The sequence below is a fragment of the Eleginops maclovinus genome, chromosome 4 (assembly GCF_036324505.1).
Source record: "Eleginops maclovinus isolate JMC-PN-2008 ecotype Puerto Natales chromosome 4, JC_Emac_rtc_rv5, whole genome shotgun sequence".
NCBI classification, from domain to species: Eukaryota; Metazoa; Chordata; class Actinopteri; order Perciformes; family Eleginopidae; genus Eleginops; species Eleginops maclovinus.
The window spans coordinates 6216182-6238432 of record NC_086352.1 but is presented as its reverse complement, the minus strand read 5'-3'; the positions used below and the strand labels follow the sequence as shown (position 1 = coordinate 6238432).

At 42.6% G+C, this 22251-nt stretch overlaps 1 protein-coding gene across 1 annotated transcript; it reads left to right on the top strand.

The window, feature by feature from the left end:
• The first annotated feature begins 3223 nt into the window (after nt 1–3223).
• On the top strand, nt 3224–21967 carry sv2ba (synaptic vesicle glycoprotein 2Ba). Its single transcript, XM_063880630.1, is given in 14 exon segments — nt 3224–3380; nt 7403–7911; nt 7914–8108; nt 13709–13889; nt 14966–15117; nt 15506–15639; nt 16537–16626; nt 16711–16824; nt 17842–17930; nt 18306–18470; nt 18583–18716; nt 18809–19009; nt 19856–20015; nt 20362–21967. Coding segments are annotated over 13 exon segments (2079 nt in total). The 5' UTR covers nt 3224–3380; nt 7403–7631; the 3' UTR covers nt 20546–21967.
• Nucleotides 21968–22251: the final 284 nt, after the last annotated feature.

Genomic DNA, 22251 nt, shown 5'->3' with positions numbered 1-22251 from the left:
TACTTGCTTATTTATTTATTTATTATATTTAATAATTATTCAAATTTTGCTTCTTTTATACAACTTCATTCCTTGAACTGCTTTTTTATTCGCCATTAATTCCTTGTTTGTATAAACCTGGTTCTGATTTCCTATTGTAGTCAATTTAAATTTGTATTCTTAATGGTTTAGTAAAATGAAATCAAAGCATACATTTTCCTGGTGTGTGAGATGCACCACCATGCTGCAAACTGTTTGGAGAAACATCCACCCTAAAAAGAGAAACACTGACTCCATTAGGAGAGGAAAAATTGCACCAGAAAAGTTTGTAGTGTAGAAGTTATTGTCACAGTAGGGTTTTGGTTTCTGTGTCTCTCCTCTGCCTTGTTATTCTGAAGTTATTGCATACAGAATATGAGGCACAATAAAGAAAAGCAAAGTGAAACAGGAGCAGGTGACACAGAAACCCTGAGGCGCTACTGATTCAGAAACATCACACAGAGAGAACAAACAGCACCAACATTTATCAAGTGTTTTCCCAATGTCAAAACATCCCACAGTATATGTCAAACTGTGTGTGCTTCAGTGATGAGGACGAGTAAGATTTGCATCAGCAGGAGAGGACTCTTTTCTGAGTCTTAAGTCACCAAGTTTCTGACTCAAGTTCACACCTCTGGTAGAGTTTTAAATTAGACCAGTACAACAGGGACACACTGGCTGGGTTCATCACTTTTTCCCAGAATCCTCCAGCTGGAAGCTATTAATTTCCTGAGCATGAGACTTCTCTGTGATCCACCTCGCTCGCCACTATGTGGGCCGGGCCCCTCCCACTGAGCTGTAATCCCAAAGTGTGCAGCAAAGGGCTGGGAGGAGGGCATTGTTAGCATCCCAACACCAACGTCCCCTCACATCAACACCTGATTCCACTCTTTATAACACATATTTTATGGGCCTAGATTCATGGTTACTCGTGCATGAGGGTCCCGCAGCGTGTGATTGGTTGACGGTGCGTCTGGATGGATGGGTAATGGCGGTTGGAGGGCGGGGCTTGGAGGAGGGGTTTAAATGGAGGCTGGTGAAGACTGAGAGTGTGGGGGCTAAATTTAGCCAATGGCTCTGCTGGGGTGGAGCTAATCCTCTTTGCACTCAAATTATCTGTCCTTCGGATTAGAGGGCTTTGCCTCTATGCAAGACATCTACTCTCTATAATGATGTCCCATAATGGACCGTACCATGTGCCTTCATGGGGGTGGAGGAGTTGCCAGACAGGACACTGCAATGAATAGAGGACTTGCTATATGGGCCAAAGTTTTTCAGTGTTTGCTATTTGCTTATGCTTATTGTGCATGCAATCAAACCGTCTCAGTCTGGGGAGGTAGAGGCTGTGGAGGAATGGATTCCAATCTGGATCGGAAATTGAATCTGAAAATGCTTTGAAACAGGGGACTCTCTCTTGGTAACAGCATGTTCAGAGGATCACAAGCCAAAAAAGTTAGAAAGCAGTGCTAGAAAAGATGCATTATCTAAATAGTTTTAATAAAAACTCCCTGTTAAATGCAATGAATACATAAGTGTTATTTTGTATTACATTTTGAGCTTTACATAACCAAGTATGACTCTTTAAGGTGCGGTCTAAGCTAGCAGCAGTCAAATAACAACTAATCAATTCCCCTTTGTACTTAATGCAAGATGCATCGGTTAATGATACCACCAGTGTTCGATAGGTTGTGCAGATCTTTGTTTTAGGTAAAGAGTAGGAAATAAAATGTACTTAAGGGTCGATATGATGATTGGATAGCTTGCATTGATGTATTAGCTTGAGCAAGACATTAAAAACAAACAACTTAAAGAAATGTCGGCCGGCTGCAGACAGTAGAGGCCTCCTGGAACTAAGCACCATATATTAAAAGTATTTCCGGTGTTATTATATACCATCATTTGGGAATAGCAGGGCATCCATCCTCCGACTGTAGCTGTGGCTCCCTGCTCTCCACTGGTTGCGTATATTTTCTGTATGTAAACCACAGGAATGATGAGTGGTGCGGGAGAGCTGTGATTATCCATCTCCAGGGGTAGGTGCCACACATCCATTATCACCTCTGCACTCATGCACACCACACAAAACAAAAACCACCGGGCCGTCCTTCCTGCTTCAAGGGAAGAGTCATATTTCAGCATTTTTTCTTTTCTGCTGATATGCTTATTTGGAGTCTGAGGATGGATGAGCGGCTACAGAGAGTCGATGTCTCACTCAAGGACACTTTGGCACAACATGCAGCCGTAGCAAGGGTGAGCTCTTCTACTTATAGGACAGAAGGGCTCATCCCGGTGTAGTAAAAACCGAGACATGCACACTCCTGGAGGTCTCTTGGAAGCAACTGCAGATCACTTACGGCTCAGATTCAAGTCTTTTAATATACATCGCTCTATTCAACCGTCCACATTCAAAGCCTCACGTCTGGTTGGTTCACATTTTGCTGAAATGTTTCACCCTTTGCGATTTGTATTTCTGAAGACTCTTCTTGAGGGAATTACCCACAATTCATAGCGCTATGACATTAAGAACAGGCGACTCCCAGGTTTTGAAAAGTCAAACCAATGTATAAATGCCTTGAACTTGTAATATCTATCCAGCAGGTTGCGTCCTCTCAGGTTGCAAAAATAAGTCAAAGTCTATGATACAATTACTCAACCTTAAACTTGATTTATTACCTTAGTAAATATGTATTCCTTTCTGGTTACGCTACGTACTGGTCTTTCAACTTTAACCCTTTAACTATTCGTACATTTTCATTGGAACAAGTTCATCGTTTGGTTTTACTTTGCTCCATCCTGCCAATTAACCTCTGGTTGCAGAAACCAAGATGACGACGGCCAAACCAAGGCCAAAAAGTCCACATTTAAGGGTTCAAAACAGTAGTCCATAAACCAATGAGTGACATCATGGTGATATAGACTTCTGATGTACACTGTAAGGTAAAAACTGTCCCAGTTTTGTTTCCATAATTCTTAAGCCTATGCATCGTCTAACACTCAGGCAGTTAAAGGCCTCGGCTTGGACATTGGGATATCTCTAAAAGTCCTGCAGTGAGTCTCCACAGTTTGTATTGTCACTGTAGCCTGTTGCTCTTTACACTGACGGACTGTACCAATGGGTCCCAGAGGTGGGGGGGGTTGGTTCCGGGGAGTTTCCGGTGGGGATGAGCCCTGGTGAGGGGGCAGGGGCGGGGATGGGGGCAGGTTGTGGGGGATCGTGATGTTGGATCCTAATCCCTCAGCGTTGGCTGCAGCACGGCCTTAGGATAAACTGACATGGACATTTGAAAATGCTACTTGGACGTTAGCAATTATTTAAATGATTGCTCAGAAGTCATTTTCATCTAAAGGGAATGCCAACTCTGGTAAGACAAAACTTAATTGTTTCCTAAATGTTTGCTCCGTTTGCTCAATTTAGGGAGGATGTCAGAAAGAAATAGGCTGGAAATATACTTTCAGTGCCATCATTTGGTTTTTTTGCAACACCTTGAAGGTGTAGCTGTAGTTCTTATTAATCCATCATGATTAGAAGGCATGCAAAAAAACTATACTTAAAAAAAGAGAGGTTACAGTCATCGAATCAATGGTATTTTTGACGTAAAATGTGTTGCTTTCTACCCATTTCACCTTTTATCAAACCCTTTGCTTCTTACTACAGCTGATGTGTAGAAATATGTAGGAAACACTATACTTTAAAACCAGTGTATTGTCTTCAATTGCACGTAAGAGGAATCTAAAGTCCCCGTAATCAGGATTTATTCAACGTAGCATATGTGCGAGCTAATGTATTCCCCTTCAAATAACAAGTTACATATATGATAAGGCCCAGAAGGGCTGCTTTTGCTTTGTAACAAACCTGGGGACAATATTTAACTCATAGATGTGTTGCTGACAGTTGAGCGGACAGGTAGTCGCCCAGAAATCTGGAAAGACGGTCTTTTGACCTCGTTAAGGTCACGGAGGAGTTGAGATTAATGTGAACCCACTGCTTTGACAGTTGAGGGTTTAACTCTTGTTGTAGATCAAAGCTAAAAGAGGTTTTAAAAAGAAAAATAAACAGTATATGTTGTTTGTAATGCATCTGACTTCAGAGCCAATCTAACCCTGATGCTTGGTAAAACCCTGATCATCAGCCATATTTGTACTAGGACAAACAGAAATCAGGATATGCAGTTACGCTGATGACGACATGTGCAATTTGGCTAATTTGCAAGCAAACAACAAACTGCATTATTTGCCCTTTACACATGAATGAATGAATTGTCAGGTTAAGATCTTTTTTCGTTTAAATCAACTCCCTTGGTTCAGTTCCAAGTTTAAAACAGTCTAGAAAATCCTGAATAAAAGCAGATCGAGAGGAAGATAATAGGTGTGCAGGTGGGAGGGTCTGATTCAAACATGTCATGCAAATAAAATATATAAGCAGGAAAAATGCAAAATGCAATTGCATGCATAGCACTTCTGAGGTTGTATATTCAACCTTGAATGTGATACATAATTAATCAAACATTCTGCACAGTTAATTACATCTTACATCTGAGTCCCTCAATTTGCAAATATGGGGGGAAATTGTGAATAAATAAACACCTCTTCCAAAACGCTAACTACTGATGGGAAGGCATGAGAGAAGTCCAGGTGAATGTATAAATGAGGCAAGCTGACCCCAGCTTTACTTCTAAAGTCATCATAGTTACTGCTCGGTACAACAATATACAGAAACTCAGGAAGCCATGAAGACAGAGTTTGGCTCGTTCCAACTAATAAATGATCCAAACGTTGAAAGGTCACTTGTGAAATTGAGATATATTTTCTGTAAATTACAGAGTGACCTATCTGCTTCCTGTTAAAACTCAGACTCCCATTGATTTTCATGAATCAAAGGAGCTCTCTGACTTTTAAACTCGGGGGAAACACTCTCAAGGAGGCAGATCATGACCTATTCAAACTCTGCACGGCCATAAATGCTGATTTGACATGTGAATTATAAACAAAGATCAATAAATGAGAGGAGAGGGGAGAGGGGGGAGGAGGGGAGTGGAGGAAGTGTTATGTAAGCACCAGCTGTGTGAGTAAAGGTGCTGCAGCAGCAGGATGATGAAGGCAGAACGAGCATCCACCCTCTCACTCTCTCTCCTGAATCACCCATGCATTATTCATGTTAGTGAAGGAAAAATGGAAACATGCTCGGATGATTGTGAGACTGCGATTGTGATTATAACTCTCCAGGCAACAAAACAAATCAATGCATATATCTGGGATTCCATAAATATACATACAAATACAGTTCAGTGCATCAAAAGCAACCTCAGTAATCCAGCGCCGGCCGCCTCTGCGACTCGTGGTGAAACAATAATGTGAGGCAACAAGGGCAAAATGAAAAAAAAAATCTGCAGTCTTTAATCTGGATTAAATTACTGCGTTCGTCATCGCAGCTCCAAACCAGCACACACCAGCCCAAACCAAGCATGCATTTGTCAGATGATAAGAATACGGTGGTTTCTGGGTTGAGTAAGTAATATTAATGTCACAAAAAAACCTGAAAAATAATCGTTACACTTTAACCCATTACCTCTGTATAACTCATAAAATGTTCATTTTTGCAAATATTTTGGTCCTTTAGAGATAATCTGGGTGTTCTGATATGTAAAATAGGGATTAAATCAGTCGTTTTATCACAAAGACAAAGTTATCCGCTGTGCTGCACTTTTAATTTTACTGAAAATATTATGCATGTGTTTTCATTAACGAGGGTTAGGGTTAGGTGCCATAAAAGCAACTAGTTTGCATTCACATTCATATTTAAATAGATGTGAAATACAATAACCAGAACCAAATAGGATCATATCCTTCAGTATACGTCCACAACAAGTTTGGCAAGGTATTAAAAATAGTTTTCATCAATCAAATGTGGTGATAACAAATATTATGGTTGGTTGGGCGACCATTAGCTTATGAAGGCTAATGTTAGCTTGGATTCTTGGATTAGCAAACTTTAAATTAGAGATTGTTGGCATTACTGATCTGCTCATTTGATTTCTCTTCCTCAATGTGCGACTACTTTTAATCCCCAGCTGAGGCGTGGATAAAGGATTTCATATTGTTACCCTAAGTACCATTTTTAGGGTTTGCCATTAGAAGCATTTTTTAGGTCAAAAACGTTCAAAACATTCCTACAGATTTTTGTACAGCATAAAAAAATACACCAGTATAAAATAAAATATACAAATATATTGACAATATATCTACGAAGGCAGACACAACAATACATACAAAATATAATGATAATTAAAATAGTAAAAAAGAGGACAATATTAGAAAAGCAACACAAAGGTTTAAAATGAGGAAATTAAAAGGCGTTTTTAAGCAACTGCCACGCCTAATGTTGCCCAACAATCATTTCTGTGGTAAAAGCTGCATGGCTAGCTCATAAGCTAACTGTCAAGGTGCCTTTAGCAGGGACTGTAGTTGTAGAGGAGTTGACAAGTGAATTCAAACATACACAGCTGCACCGGATTGGACACATGAAGGTTAACTGAAGGTTGGTGCTGCTCTACAGTTATACAGTCTTACTCATTCCTCATGAACTGTGCTCAGTGTTTGGCCTCTGTGCAGCTTCACAGAACTTTTCCCTCAATACGTCACCTTTTGCAATCTGTATAAAACAGAAGCCCCGGCCTCAGGCCAACAACGGTTTGATTTGTAAGACTGACATCAGCGTGTAATCATCTAATCGTGTTAGCAGAGCAGCCCGCAATGTTCCTAATGTGCAAAGTCATTTGTGTTATTGTCGTCCCTGCCTCTGGTCACCATGCAAATAAAGACAGATCTGAACGTGTCTTTGCAGCAGCAGCGCTGTGTGACGGATCAAAATGGCGTCACAGCATCTGAGCGTAGAGACAATGAGATTATCTGGTGGTGGGGAAGGACACGCAGCCTGCAAGGCATGCTGGGAGTCCTGGGCGGCTTTTTCCTGTATAATGACCCTTTGAATTTCTGATTTAAATACTAATCTGCTTTTATGTTTGACCTAAAGTCCTTAACAAGAGTTTATATACATCATTCAATGGATTGGATGTTAGTATAGAGAAGTAAAGTTAGGAAGCAAAAAGCTGATGAACCGAAGTGAAAAGCAATAGAGCATGTGTTGCTCATCTGAAATTGCACAACATCTTTAAGGCAAATCCTTTCCATATTTGTCTATATATTAGAGGATTTGGATAAAGGTCAAAGGTCATAACAACACTCCTAATGCTTTGTTGTGAATCCTGTTGAGACAGTGATTAGGACTTCTGTCCCGAAGGACACTGTTGCATGGTGATGTCTCTGCTCTACAAGTGATTTCTTCTTTGCTGCTGACAGATCATCTGTGATGTGCATTGTGTTTCAGGTTCAGCATGCAGCACTGCGCACACCAACGAAGGTAAAAGTCTTTCAGCCGTTGAGGACTTAACGCCGAGACTTACACTCCACAGAAGATCGCACCTGCAGCAGCACTGAGAGGAATTTACGGCTCCTTGGGAGGATTATGCCATTATAGGTTACAACTTGAGCTTTTCTTAGAGTACCACGGCTACCGGGCAAAGTCAGTCCTGCTTTGCTAACACCAAGCAGGAACCATGGATGACCCCTATCACAACAATGTGACCCAGCAGGGGACAGAAGGTGGAGAGTACACCTACACCCAGGAGGGAGGAGGTCCAGATGGCTACCCTTACCAGGCGGACTACCCTCCGCAGGAAGAGGACGCTCGCAGCGATGCCACCGAGGGCGCAGACGACGACGAGCAGATGTACGAGGGCGAGTACCAGGGGGTTCCCCATCCCGACGAGATCAAGGAGGCTCGGCGGGCGGCTCGTTTGGAGGCCAGGAGGAAAGCCCGTCAGGCTGCCCAGCAGGAGAGGAGGAGGACAACCTGCCGGAGCAGTACGAGACCCTGATGGAGGACTGCGGCCACGGACGCTTCCAGTGGATGCTGTTCGCCGTGCTGGGCCTGGCGCTGATGGCTGACGGAGTGGACGGCTTCGTGGTGGGCTTTGTGCTGCCCAGTGCTGAGAAGGACATGTGCCTATCCAACTCGGACAAAGGAATGCTTGGTAAGTGACGGCAAAGAGAGGGGCGGGGGAAAAAGAGAGAAAGACTGTTCATTTCAACCAGAAATGTTTCTGTGGGTGTGGCAGTGAATTAGGAGTCTACAGTTATCCCTAACCTGTCCTCAGCCGTGCTTTGAGCTAAAAGCTAACGTAAGCATGCTAGCAAAGTGTTAATCAGGTATGAACATGTTTCATTATCTTAGTTTAGCTTGTTAGCATGCTCATACTTGCTTATAATAACCAGACACAAAGTACTCCTTAAGAGTTTGGAAGTTATAAACCTAAGTAGAGGAGTGGGCCGGTCGAAATTCTAACTGATGACGGTGTAAGACGTAAGGTCAAAGATGACATTGTTGTATTTCAAACTCATGTGTAGTCCATCCGATAGTTAAGAAATGTCACTCTAAGCCAAAAGTCTTAAACGCATGATGGTGCTAAGGGACCATTCAGGGGATAGCCAAGGTTTTGCTTCATCCTCTCTGTGCCATGAATGTCTGAACACAATTTCCACAACTATCTATTCAAAAGTGTCTGCTATATTTCACTCTGGATTTTGAGGTAACTCTAATTAATCTAATTAAGAGCTCAAATCTTTACCCAGAGATGAAAAACCCTATCAGAGACGTGATATCCCCCGAACCCTGGAACAAACTATGCGAAAAAGCTTGGCTCTTTTTTGAGCAAATGCGAAAATGTTGAACATACCCAACAATGCAAATCCTAAAAGAGGGTCCATTGTGGAACCAGCATATTGAGTCACTGGATAGTGAGCTTTGGAGATGGTACCACAACCGTCTGGAAGTTGACTTAAGGCACAATTGTTTAAAAATGTTAAATACCAGACAGAAATGAACAGCTGCTTTTAACATACTACAAATATTGAGTATATTGTGTAAACCATAAAAAAGTAATAGCAACTTTAGGAAACAAACAAAGTCGCTGAGAGGCTGAGGTTGGGTCTAAATTGGTTTGAAATAAAAGGTAATTTAACGAAAACATTGGATTATCAACTTATTAAAAGATGGACAAAGGAATTGAATTGATAACCCAAGCAATCGAAACGTTTGCAGACAACTAAAAAGGACAGCGACCCCCTAACCCTCTCTTCAAAAGGGGATCGAGTGCCACCCATACCCATGTGACCCAGACAAACCCACCCGTTGCGATCACACAATAGTCTCATGGCTCCTCCAGCAGTAAACACTCACATCTGTATGCAGCGTGGAGTCAACTTACTGGGAAATGCACTTTGAAAGCTCCTGACTTTCTGTGCAGACACCCATGCTGCAAATTAAAGCCCCTCACCTTATTTCCCAGGCTTCGTGTGTAGCCAGGCGCCGTGGCAGATTGCACATCGCTCATTTCATCGTAACAACGGGCTCCTGGGACGAGGCTTTGCGAGAGATTGATGAGGATCCCGGCGGTGATTGTATTGGGTGTGTGTTCCCGGGCTAATGTGGAGCATGTTGCAGAAGTCAGAGAGCCGGGTGGCCTGCAGCGCTGTCAGACACGCTCCGGGCCTCTGACAGGCTGCGCTGTGTCTGTGCAGAGCGGGGAGGGGAGCCCTGATCGTTGGCTGAGAATATGAAGTAGATCTGCAGAATGATCCTTTTTGATTCACGCTCATGCTCCGTTCAGCAGACTCACCGGAGCAGAAATGTTTCAATCTTATTCTCAGTCTCGGGAAGCCGATAGACTCCCAAAACTTTTGTTAAAAAGTGGAGGAATTGTGGGTGTCCCTTACCCTTAAAGGTGGTTTAATTTCATCCTTCAGGTGGAAAATAAAAGAGGCGTATAGTGGGAGACTCTGGGGACGAAGCACAGGCTGTCAGGCAGTCTTTAAATATCAGGCTGCAGATATTTAACGAGATGTCTCAAAGAAACGGTTAAACCGGCAATTAAAAACGTTATGCATTAATTATAAGATGGTTTTATGATGTTTTCCTGCTTCAATTAAAAGGATAGGCTGCATAGATTTGGTGTTTAACATGAAGCGAATCAAATAAGATGTCCAGTTTAGTTTTTAGTTGAATCTTTGACTTTTTAAAGGATGGTAGAGATTTTATTTTACTGCGTTAACCAAGGAGAGCTTCCCTACTTATACAAATGTATGCCTTCTTTAATTAACTCCAAACAAATTGCTCTTACTGTTGCATGACATGTAAAAAAATACATAACTTCTCGTGTATCAAGACTTATTTCTCTGGATTTGTTTGTGGTGGTGTTTGTTTGTAGGTCAAAGTGAAGTTCTGCCGAAGTCTTTGTAAAACTTGTTTAGTTTCAAATGGTGATTGACTAAATGGGGTTGCCTTATAAGGAATGTGTAAATCTGGTGTCATAATGTCTGTAATGTTGTTTAATGAGAAGCAATCAACGAGTAACATGTTAACAACATTAGCTTTAGCATCACTGGCTCTACCTTCCATCAATAGCACTTGGAGGTAGTGATTGAGTTGGTAATAGACATAGAATCGAAGGATGAAACCCTCTTTATTTGTCACACTATGACATTGTTATTGTGCAGCGCCCGGGGAGCAATGGGGAGGGGGGATTGGAGGTGTCCGGTGCCTTGCACAGTAGGTGAACTGGGACCTCTCCAAGTAGCAGTCCACTTTCCATATTTCAAGTCTGTTCGGGGACTTGAACCGGCGACCCTACGATTCCCAGTCCAAGCCCCTACTTACGGAGCCACTGCTGGACAATGTGGTAACCAACATCAAATGAGAACTTAGTGTCACTTTATCGGCGCAATATTTTGTCATTTTATAATGTGTTTGTGTCATTTTTGTTGAATGTAATTTAGAAATGTTTAAAATATACTTTTTATCAACTATAACGTCACATGTATATCACATTAGCTAGCTAGCATAGGTAGCTACAGTTAGCTTCGCCTGGTCAGGAATACTACGTCTACATCTTCATGTGAGAGCATTGCAAACTATTATTATTTAGTGATGTGTAACTGAAGAGTCTATCGCCGGCCACTAGAGGGCAGTGTCACTGCTGTCGCTGCCCGGTTATGCCGTGCTCTGACCCGGGAGTTCCGAGCGGCCATTTTAGTTCAAACATTGTTCATTCACTCCGCCTCGAGTTGAGACGTTCGTCCACTCATTCATGGTGTCGTCATCCTTGTCAATAAATGACCGAAACTGACATTGAGGAGTGTGTTTCTTCAGTAACATTTCCAATTGTTAAGCATCTAAGTTTGAACTAGTCTTCCGGTGTGAATGCTAACGGCCAATGAAATGAGCATTATCAGCGGAACGTCGTAGATTTAGTGTAAGAATGCACTCCTAGCTACTGTAGTCATGATAAGAGCCAGGACAGAAGTGAGTTCATGAAGTTTAAAGAGCGAAAACTCAATGGTAGGTGGAGGTCATGGGTGAAGTAATGGACTCCAAACTTCAGACGGGAGGTCAGTGTTGGCGTCTGTGTGTCCAATTCTACATTTCACGCTCCCTCAGTTAGCTGAACCACTTTCCCTATTCAGAACCAAGAACTTTTTGCTACCTAAACCTGTCCAACATGTTGAGTTTCATTGAGTTCTGTGGTGTTTTTTAGATTCAATTTTGCTCTAAAAGGTATAGAAAGAATAAGATTGGGATCAATAAAGTAAGTATTCTATTCTTTGTATCTAAGAAGCAGTTGTGACGAATCAGAATAGTCAGAATATCCACTGATAACGTAACAACATTCAGAATAAGTGTCTTGATTGTGAATTTACGAACAGCTGGATCCAACAGGGTGCAGACCAACATTTGAAACTCATTGACTTGCTTCTAATTCACTCAATACTTTCTAAGACGATCAGAGAAAAGCAGAAGGAGAGTTTTGATGAAATGCTTTTCAGTGTCATCGAGCTCTGTTGGATTAAACTGTGCATTGCTCAGTGTTCATAAAACTCAGTCATCTATACGGACTGAAACGCCTCATTCGTTTTGATTTGTGTTTTTGTGGAAGGACAGTGTCTGCAGTTATTTATTCTCCCTGGAGTAGAGTCATTGTCTCTTTATCTAGATGTCCGCTTACGATGCTTTCACTTTTAATAATGCAAGAAACGGAGGATTCCTATTCCCCCTCGAGGGATTCAGTGTCTTCCCTGCTCTCAAGGACACTCTAGCAGGTGCATGGCGGCTCGTTGCTGCAGGGGTTTGATCCCGGGCCTCCACCTGAAGGACAGGCTGTCCAATCACAAGGCCATCCTGTCAAACTGTCCATGTATGCACCTTAAAGCATGCACACTGCTTCAAGCAACAACTCGGCCGAGATATGAGGTGACATGTTAGCACTGACTCTATATCTCCAGGTGTTCTTATCGTTCTCTCGTTCGGGTTTTTGCGGCTTGGCGTGTGGAGCGTTTGGATAGTCGAGTAATCCACAGGGAAGGTGAACACGATGGCTCTACGTGCCGTTAAGCAGCTTATTCCCGCTGTAATTAGGGCTGTGTGTAGTAAAACCACGGAGCAGGCAGGAGGTATGCGTCTCAAGATTTAAAACAACACGGTGAAGAGGAGGCCCAGGTTGTAGGTTTTAAATCCCCACTCTCCCGGTGAAAACGGAAGAACACAATCATTGTTATCTCCTCGCGCAGTAATGGGCAGCGCGGTGGGAGGCTGTTAAAAGCTGTTGCTTCACCACTGAATTAAATGTCAAAGTGGACTTTCTGCCTGGTGCATGCTGGGAAAGGCTCCACCTCTAAAAATCCATATTGCATTGATAAATACAGTACAAATAAAATGTCAGATTTGAAAGGTAAATATTGTGGAAGTGATGCGTTCAAAGACCTTCATGACTCAGCTTTCTGGGAACGCTATTTGCTTCCCCCCCCCCCCCCCCCGAACATCATTATGAGCATTCTGTTTATCAGAGCATCTCAGAGAATACCGGAGAGTGTCGTTGTTGTTTCTCTAAACCTCGGTGTTCATACGAGGGTAAAGGGAGCCCCCTTGTGGAAATCAGGACTCATTTTTCACTACCAATGTCTGAGTCTATGGACTGACTGTATACTGTGCGTGCCAATACCAGTGGTGGATAGTACATTTATTCAAAGTACTATTTGGATATGTACTTTACTTGAGTACCTCCAGTTAATGCTACTTTATACTTCTACTCCATGTTGTACTTTTTGCTGATATGGTACAATGCAGTATTGTACTGCATATCTGCCTAACGAGTGCTTTTACTTTGATACTTGATGTACTTTGGACTTCAGTACTTTGGCTTTGTGCAGAATGAGTACTTTTTGTACTTTAAGTATATTGTAATGCTAATACTTTTGAACTTGTACTTTGAAATCAAGACTCTTACTTGTATTGGAGTATTTTAGGCAGGCCTTAATATGCTTTTTGGGGTCATCCCTTTCCTATAGTGTGTTTTAGTGCATGTCAATGGTCTGCAGAGGCTCACATCCCTTTGTTCCCTCCAGAGGGAGTTTATGAACATAGTGACATCATTATAGAACACTCACGCTTCCAATAAGGCCTATTTGAGATCATAGTATTTGTACTTTTACCTAAGTGAAGGATGTGAGAGCTTCTACCAACACTGGCACTGGTAACTTAAGCTCAAATTCCACCTGCTGAGATTTGTGGGTTTTTTTGCAGGTCTGCTGGTGTATGTGGCGATGATGGTGGGGGCGTTGGTGTGGGGGGGTCTGTGTGACAAGATGGGCAGGAGGAAGTGTCTGATCTACGTCCTGAGCATCGACCTGGTCTTCTCCTTCCTGTCCTGCTTCGCTCAGGGCTACGGCTTCTTCCTCTTCTTCAGGATCTGCTCCGGCTTCGGGTGAGACGACACATTTTATATTTCCTTTTAGTGGAGTCTGTGTCATTTCGACGGGGGGAAAAGCACATCCCTATATTTGCATTTGATGATATTTGTTCCGAAATAACACGCCTGACATTTAAGATCTGACGTAGAGAGAGGATGCCGAATCAATTTGTTTTTCCTCATTATAAAACACATTTACTTATGCTGCACACCGGGAGATGTCTGTGTATTTACTCTATTAGAGCTGCTCATTATCACACCAATTAGTGAACAATGCTCTGGTTTTTCATGTGAGTTTTTTATTGCCGACTTCCTGCTGTCGCCAGCACCTCGGGGTGAGACTGTTGCTGTGCACAGATTGATTTTGCACTTAGCTTCAAACACACTTTGATAATCACAACAGCCGGAGTGTACCCAGACAAAACAACAACAAATAAAAACTGTTGCTGAGGCCCATGATGGTCATCAACACACACCTGCTGAAAACTGCGCCCAGGCTTATGTCTTCACTAAACTCAGGGAGCAGGCTTGTCTTGATGTTGAACACACTGTAGTGGTATTTGCTGTAAATCAGGGAATGGGATTTCTCTCCGAGATGTATTTTTCTTCATCGATCCCTCCAAAACCAGACAAATAGCCCCCATATTATCTGTGTAGCTAGATATCAGAAGTAGTGGGATGTTTTTTGTGTGATTTGTGTGGACTTAACATTTATAAAAAGGTCAACAGAACAATGAGCTAACCAGTCACAGCCTTAATTCTAACCAATAGGTCAAACACCAATAGATGTCGACAGTATTTGAAATTGCTGAATTTCACCAATAAACGTTGACTTAAGGGTGGTTTTGCACAACCATAAAGAGGACAATGCATATTACATTTACAAGAAACAAACATGCACCGTCCAAAAAAAGGAACGCAATGTAGAGTCTTATCTAAAACTACAAACAACAAGAAAATCAATCAGAATTGTTGACTGAGCCTCTATGTCACTACCACGTTTCAACATAAATGCACCATGCAAATGATCCACCAAATCCTCAAACAATTAAGTGGTTGTTTTTTGAATGTCTTGCGTTCGCCTCCCCCAGGATTGGCGGCTCCATCCCGATAGTTTACACCTACTTCACGGAGTTCCTGCAGATGGACAAACGTGGAGAACATCTGAGCTGGCTCTGCATGTTCTGGATGCTGGGGGGTCTGTACGCCTCCTTCACCGCCTGGGGAATCATCCCGCACTATGGTAACACACACACACACACACACACACACACACACACACACACACACACACACACACACACACACACACACACACACACACACACACACACACACACACACACACACACACACACACACACACACACACACACGGTCACACAAGCATGCAACCACTTGACAGCAAATTGAAGACAGTGATGTGGTTTTATTCCCCGGGATGCATTTAAATGTTTGACATGTTGAGTTGTTTTCTTCTCAGTCCCACATAGTGATGGTCACTGTTCAGGAAGAAAACAAAGTAGTCAAATAGAGGTGTTTGCAGACCCTTTACATGCACTGAAACCCACATAACACTACAGGAAAAGCAGAACATGGCCTCTTTAACGTGCTCTTATCTGGTTTTCAAGGTTGGGGATTCGCCATCGGGACGGAGTTCCAGATCCACAGTTGGAGATTATTCATCTTCGTGTGTCTCTTCCCTGCGGTGGCTGCCCTCGTCGGAGTCATCTTCATGCCGGAGAGCCCTCGTTTCCTCCTGGAGGTCAGATCCAATGCCACCAAATTAAATCCTGCCAGATTAAGACGAGTGGTTATATTGTCTGCCAGACATAAAAGCACTGAATGCAAGATACGTTCAGATTACCAGCAAGCACAAGTCCAGTTGTGAACCTTGAAATGTTGAGTATCCCAAAGGTTCATGATGCAAATGTATAGTACGGGTCCCCAGCACATAGAAACTGCAGGATGCTAACGTGCATACTGTATGTTGGGCAATTTGCAAAACATACAATTAGCATAAGTTGCATTAATAACCATGAATGACCATTATAGCGTATGTGGACAATAGTGTGGACGTGGACGATTTGGACTATTTTGGAGTGGTAGAGATAATCATCTTGTGCTCTTTTATGTCCAATAGTCTAAATTAGCCCTACAGGATTACAAATATGGTCACTTCCTGGTTGAAACTGCCATTTTCTATCCTGAAAATATCAGAAATTGATTCAAAATCACCCCCAAAAACACTCCAAAATTGTCCAAATCGGCCAAGACTTTTTAAACTATTGAGCACATTAATGCATTTATGCTAATTGTGCAAAAGTTTTGGGTTCACTATACTGCCAACTTGACTATATATCAGTGTTAAACATTGGTTAAAAATGCTGAGTCATCATCAGCAACATGCCACTGCTGTGCTAAGGTAGCGACAGGCTGCTAAGGCGCCACCACCCACCCCTATTTCTCCTCCAGGACAATGTCAGACCTCTGACCACATGTGGTATTGTGTTTGCATGTGACTGCTCCAACATGTTCACACACCTCCCATCTGATAAGAGGCAGCAGAGCTCATGGGAACATTGTTACTCAACTGGTTTTACTGTTTGTGGGAAGAAAAGTGATGTTAACCCTGATCAAAATTGTCTGTTTGTTTGTGCAGGCGGCTCGACACGATGAGGCGTGGATGGTGCTGAGACGAGTTCACGACACCAACTGGAAGGCCAAGGGAGAGCCAGAGAGAGTCTTCACTGTAAGACTTTTAACAGATCGGGTTTTGTTGTTTTCCTATTGCTGTTTTTAATATCTCTCTCTCTCTCTCTCTCTCTCTTTGAAGGCGACCAACATCAAGACTCCACAGACTGAGGAGGACGAGTTCATCGAGATCCAGAGCGACACGGGGACGGCCTTCCAGCGCTGGACCGTCCGACACATGACCATGCTGCAGCAGGTCTGCGTTTCGCTCCTGCGTTACAACACTTACTTTTAATCCCAGAACACACGTCACCCCAGCTACTCTACGTAAACATGAGCTTTTCATTATGCTGGAAATGTCCTCATCTTATGTGGTAAAGCCCTAAAAAATTCTACTTTTCCAGGCTCAGTTCAAAGCGAGATTAGGGAGGGATTTGGGATAAAAATACCTCTAAATCCATACAGTTTAGTGTCAAGGAGCAAACTCTGAGGCATGAACCCAAAAGCACAACTCGGACACAGTGGATCGTCAGAAGCAAAGTCTTTTAGTGGACACAGTAACAAAACAGAAAATCACTCCATCGAGGAGACATAAAACTAAGTTCAGGGACGTTGCATACGCCGGTGTGTCTGCATGAAACAGGTACTGACACAGGACAGGGGAAGGCAAGGACAATACATACACACACAAGGTAAGGGGACACAGGTGGGAACAATCAGGGCAGGGAAGACAGTCATAAGCACAGAGAAATACTTCTCTAAATAAGACATGGGACAAGACAACAAAAGGACAGGACAAAAACCACTTCAACTGACAGCACTTATATAGTCTTTCGGGACACGACATTTAGTTCTGGTATTAGCCTCTTATTTTGAATGCAGACACATGTAAATGCACACCTCACAATAATGCATTTGGAAGAAACCCCCCCCCCCCCCACCCCTCGATATTTTAGCATGATTTGTAAAAATGTTATCCAATGTGGGAAAAGGAAGTCTTGACGATTTTGTCAGGGACTGGTTCCCAATAGGGTTATGCATGAAAGAGGGAGGGCAAAGTGTTCAAACTATGGGGATAACAAATCAAGAGTAGGTCTTTACATGACTTAAACTGAACGTGTGATTCTGCAGACCTTTCATATCTGTCTGTCTGTCTGTCTGTCTGTCTGTCTGTCTGTCTGTCTGTCTGTCTGTCTGTCTGTCTGTCTGTCTGTCTGTCTGTCTGTCTGTCTGTCTGTCTGTCTGTCTGTCTGTCTGTCTGTCTGTGTTTCAGGTGATGGCTAACATCATGTCCCTGTCGGCCCCTGACCTCAGACTGCAGGGTCTCTTCCTCCTCATCGTCTGGTTCTGCCTGGCCTTCAGGTATAATCAGCATCCTGAGTTTTAAATCCCTTGTGTCAGTTATCAGTGGTACCGTAGATGAGCAAATGAACACAGTCAATTTTCATACCCTTATATGCCACGATACTACATCAAATATGATATAATATGCACTAAAGAGTTGGCTAAAATATCCTAATATCATACATTTACACCCCTTCTAGCGGATATGCATTCAAATCCTGTATTTTCTGCAAAATAAGTGGATGTTCTTATAATGTCGCTGGTGATGTAAAATGTCCAAATCCCAAAATGAGTTTTCTCATTTTATGATATCTAGGTATTAATATTGATTTTGTTCCTTTTACTGAAGTATAGAAGTGTGAACGTGTATTTATATGTTTCTGTGTGCTTCAGCTACCACGGGCTGGGAGTGTGGTTTCCCGATATGATCAAGTACATGCAGTACGAGGAGTACGAGTCCAAGGTCCGAGTGTTTCACCGGGAACGAGTCGAACGCTTCCACTTCAACTTCTCTCTGGTCAACCAGATCCACCGCGAGGGGGAGTACATCCACGACAAGTACGTTTCCCACACTTCCTCCCTCGCAAATGCTGCATATATTCCTATTATATTTGCTCTTCAAAATCACGTAAGGCTTCTGTTTGATGAGATTTATTTTCCTTTCCATCAGGTTTGCAAACATTGAGATTAAGTCTGTGAAGTTTGAGGATTCTCTGTTTGAAAACTGCTACTTTGAGGATGTCAAGTCCACCAACACCTTCTTTGAGAACTGCACCATCAAAAACACCGTCTTCTATAACACAGGTACCATCACTACTTTACCTCTGAGGTCTTTAGGGGTCCAAGGCTCAGTTAACTAACAGCACAAAATGGTCTCATTTCCATGTTCTCTGCAGACCTCTGGAAGGAGAAGTTTAAAGAATGCCGGATGGAGAACACCACCTTCCTCCACCCGAAGAAAGGCTGCCACCTGAACTTCCAGGAGGAGAACGACATTGTCATTTACATGGTCAGCTTCCTGGGGAGTTTGGCCGTCTTACCCGGAAACATCATCTCTGCTTTGTTCATGGACAAGATAGGAAGGATCCGAATTATAGGTGAGATCAACAGGAAGTGGAAATACCACAATGTAGAGTAGTTCAACGACGACTTAATTTAGTCGGCATCACAGAAGTTAGCATTGCAGGGGTTCCCTCTGTAAAAAGCAAGGGATTGGATTTTGGAATATTGCAGAAAATAATATTTGTCGCAAAAGTCATGTTATGTGAAAAGCTAACGTCTGGTTATAAAGGAACTACAGCACGGTCACATGACTTCACGTCACCACCGCTAAGCTAAAGGGAGCTAATGTTGGGCTATAAAGGAACTACAGCACGGTCACATGACTTCACGTCACCACCGCTAAGCTAAAGGAGGCTAATGTTGGGCTATAAAGGAACTACAGCACGGTCACATGACTTCACGTCACCACCGCTAAGCTAAAGGGAGCTAATGTTGTGCTATAAAGGAACTACAGCACGGTCACATGACTTCACGTCACCACCGCTAAGCTAAAGGAGGCTAATGTTGGGCTATAGAGGAACTACAGCACGGTCACATGACTTCACGTCACCACCGCTAAGCTAAAGGGAGCTAATGTTGGGCTATAAAGGAACTACAGCACGGTCACATGATTTCACGTCACCACCGCTAAGCTAACAAGTGTCTTAATGACACTTGTTAGCAACCACCATCTTTAAATCCGGTGGGGTATTTACTGATGTATTTATGTCGTAGAACAAAAATCTATTCAGCTTGTGTTAACCACAGATCTTATTTCAGGCATCTTACCAAAAACACATTCAAACAACTTCCAGATGAGGGAACAGAAAGTAGCAACTCTTAACAGATGTAGTATTTTTTTGTATCCTTTTTTTTACTAATCTTTGACTCTGTGTTTCCAGGTGGTTCCATGTTGGCGTCGTCCGCCTGCACCTTCCTGCTGCTGCTCAGTTTCAGTCAAGGAGCGGTAATATGTTGGCAGTGTCTCTTTTACGGCACCAGCGTGGCGGCTTGGAACGGGTTACAGGTCATTTCTGTGGAGCTCTACCCCTCCGCCAAAAGGTAAAGTACAACTATCCCACTGGGAAAAGATCCAGTACTTTCTCTTATACACATTCCATAAGGTTTTCTGCTAATTGACTGTTAGCTAAACCAGTGATTCTAAAAGAAAGTGGGGTCCTGGCTGAGAATTTAGAAGAAAGTCTCATTCAACTGGACAAGGACAACAGGTCATCTGATATGAGGACCTGATTCTTTTCGTCCTGCACACTCAGAACTTTTCCTTTCTTGCAATACAATCTTTTTGTATTCATGAGTCTGATAGCGAATCTTTCCAAGGGGGGAAATTATGACTTGAAAACATACTGAATTCCTCACTCAGTCCTAATCTTCCTCCGTCTCTCTGCAGAGGGACGGCATTCGGTATCCTGAATGGGATCTGCAAGATTGCCGCCATCCTCTCCAGCTTCATCTTCGCCAAATTCATCGGCATCACGAAGATCATTCCCATCTTCCTGGCCTTCGTTGCCCTCGTCTGCGGGGGTCTGGTGGCCCTGAAGCTGCCGGAAACCCGGGAGAAAATCCTCCAGTGAAACAGCCAAACTCCTGCAGCCTCCACCGCTGCATCGCTATGAGGAAAGCTTTTTTGGGGGGGGGGGAAAGTGTATCAGCTTAAACTGAATTGGAAAGATGCGGTTGCTGTGTTATAATATTTAAAGAAATGTTGAAAACCTGTCTGGTTGCCTACCTGAACCCGTGGTTGCTTTCTATTCCCTCTGTGAGCTCCTCAGGCTCCTGTTAACAAAACTAGTGGTTCCTTTTGATCATTTACTCTCCGTCTTCTACACCGAAAAACCTGAAAAGTTGACTTTAATTAAAAGTATTAAGTCAACAAACTTCACATAACTGTAATAAGTTAGTTGACAGCAATAATATAAATTGGTTCAACTTAATATCATTGCTTTCAGCTAGAGTCTATGTTTTTCAGTACACACACACACACACACACACACACACACACACACACACACACACACACACACACACACACTGTAGCGACATGTGTTTTCTTTGAGGTTTGTGTAAAAGAATAAGAGATGTGTGTACTTGAAAGGTGATGTAGTTCATGTTACCATGTTGTGCTTTGATTCCATTCCCCTGCTGGATAAAGAAAAAGGAAGGACTTATAGTCCCATTGGATTTGAATCCCGTTGTATGTCCTCCGAGGCTCAGCAGCAACATCACCGTTGTTATTCAGAGAAAACACCTCTTTTGTTCACCCAGACTTTATGTATTCTGTCGGTCCTGTGTGTCGTCTTCTTTTAGTCCACTTGTTGTTGCTAGACTTAAACCTGGATTTAATTAAACGTAGGCGTTATTTTACTGGAACAGCGGACTGGATCCTCCTCCTTCTTTGTCCCTCGAAAAACACGTTGTGTGCGTTTGTTAAAAGTAGAGCTGTGTTTATGAGTGGTGAAAACGTAGAGTGTTATATGTCACATCTTGCCATGACATCAAAATAAGGAACTGTTTGTTTATTGATCTGTTTTTGTTTTCTAAAAAAGTGAAATTAGATGTTTTGATATGAGGCTCTCATTTTAATGTTCTGACGAAGAACAGTTTTACGGAACCTGCTGCGTTTCTGACAACACGTGTCAAGATTTCTAAGGAGCATGTTATGTTTTTTTGGCGTGACTGAGCTGTGTGTGTGTGTGTGTGTGTGTGTGTGTGTGTGTGTGTGTGTGTGTGTGTGTGTGTGTGTGTGTGTGTGTGTGTGTGTTTGTGTGTGCAGTTGTTATCCACATGTCTGTGCATTTACACAATAGTCTGACTACCACTACTGTATTTGTTGTTGTACATACTGTAGACCTGTGCATATCAGTTGTAAAATAGTAGCTCCGTCATGACTTGAATAAAGATGAGGGCTTATCATAGTTTCCTCGTTTCTAATTCATGCTGAATGTGCAAATTAAACAAAAATTACCTCCCACAATCATCATTTATTTTCCAATTACTCACGGTGTAGCCTTGAAATCCTCAAAATCAACCTTTCTGACATGCCGTCATGGTAAAAGAAAAATAAAACGATGAAGAATCTAAATAAATTCACTACATTTAAGCCACATTTGACAAAATTCATGTAGAAGTGTTTATAGAGTTAGATATTTAGGTGAAAATGCATGCATTTGGGAAGTGTTGAGCTTATGACTTGGGTCTTACTTACCTAGTTTTGTGAGAGCTTGTAAAGTTATGTTTTGATGTGGTTTTGCTTTTAAAACTCAGGCCCCATTCACTTGCA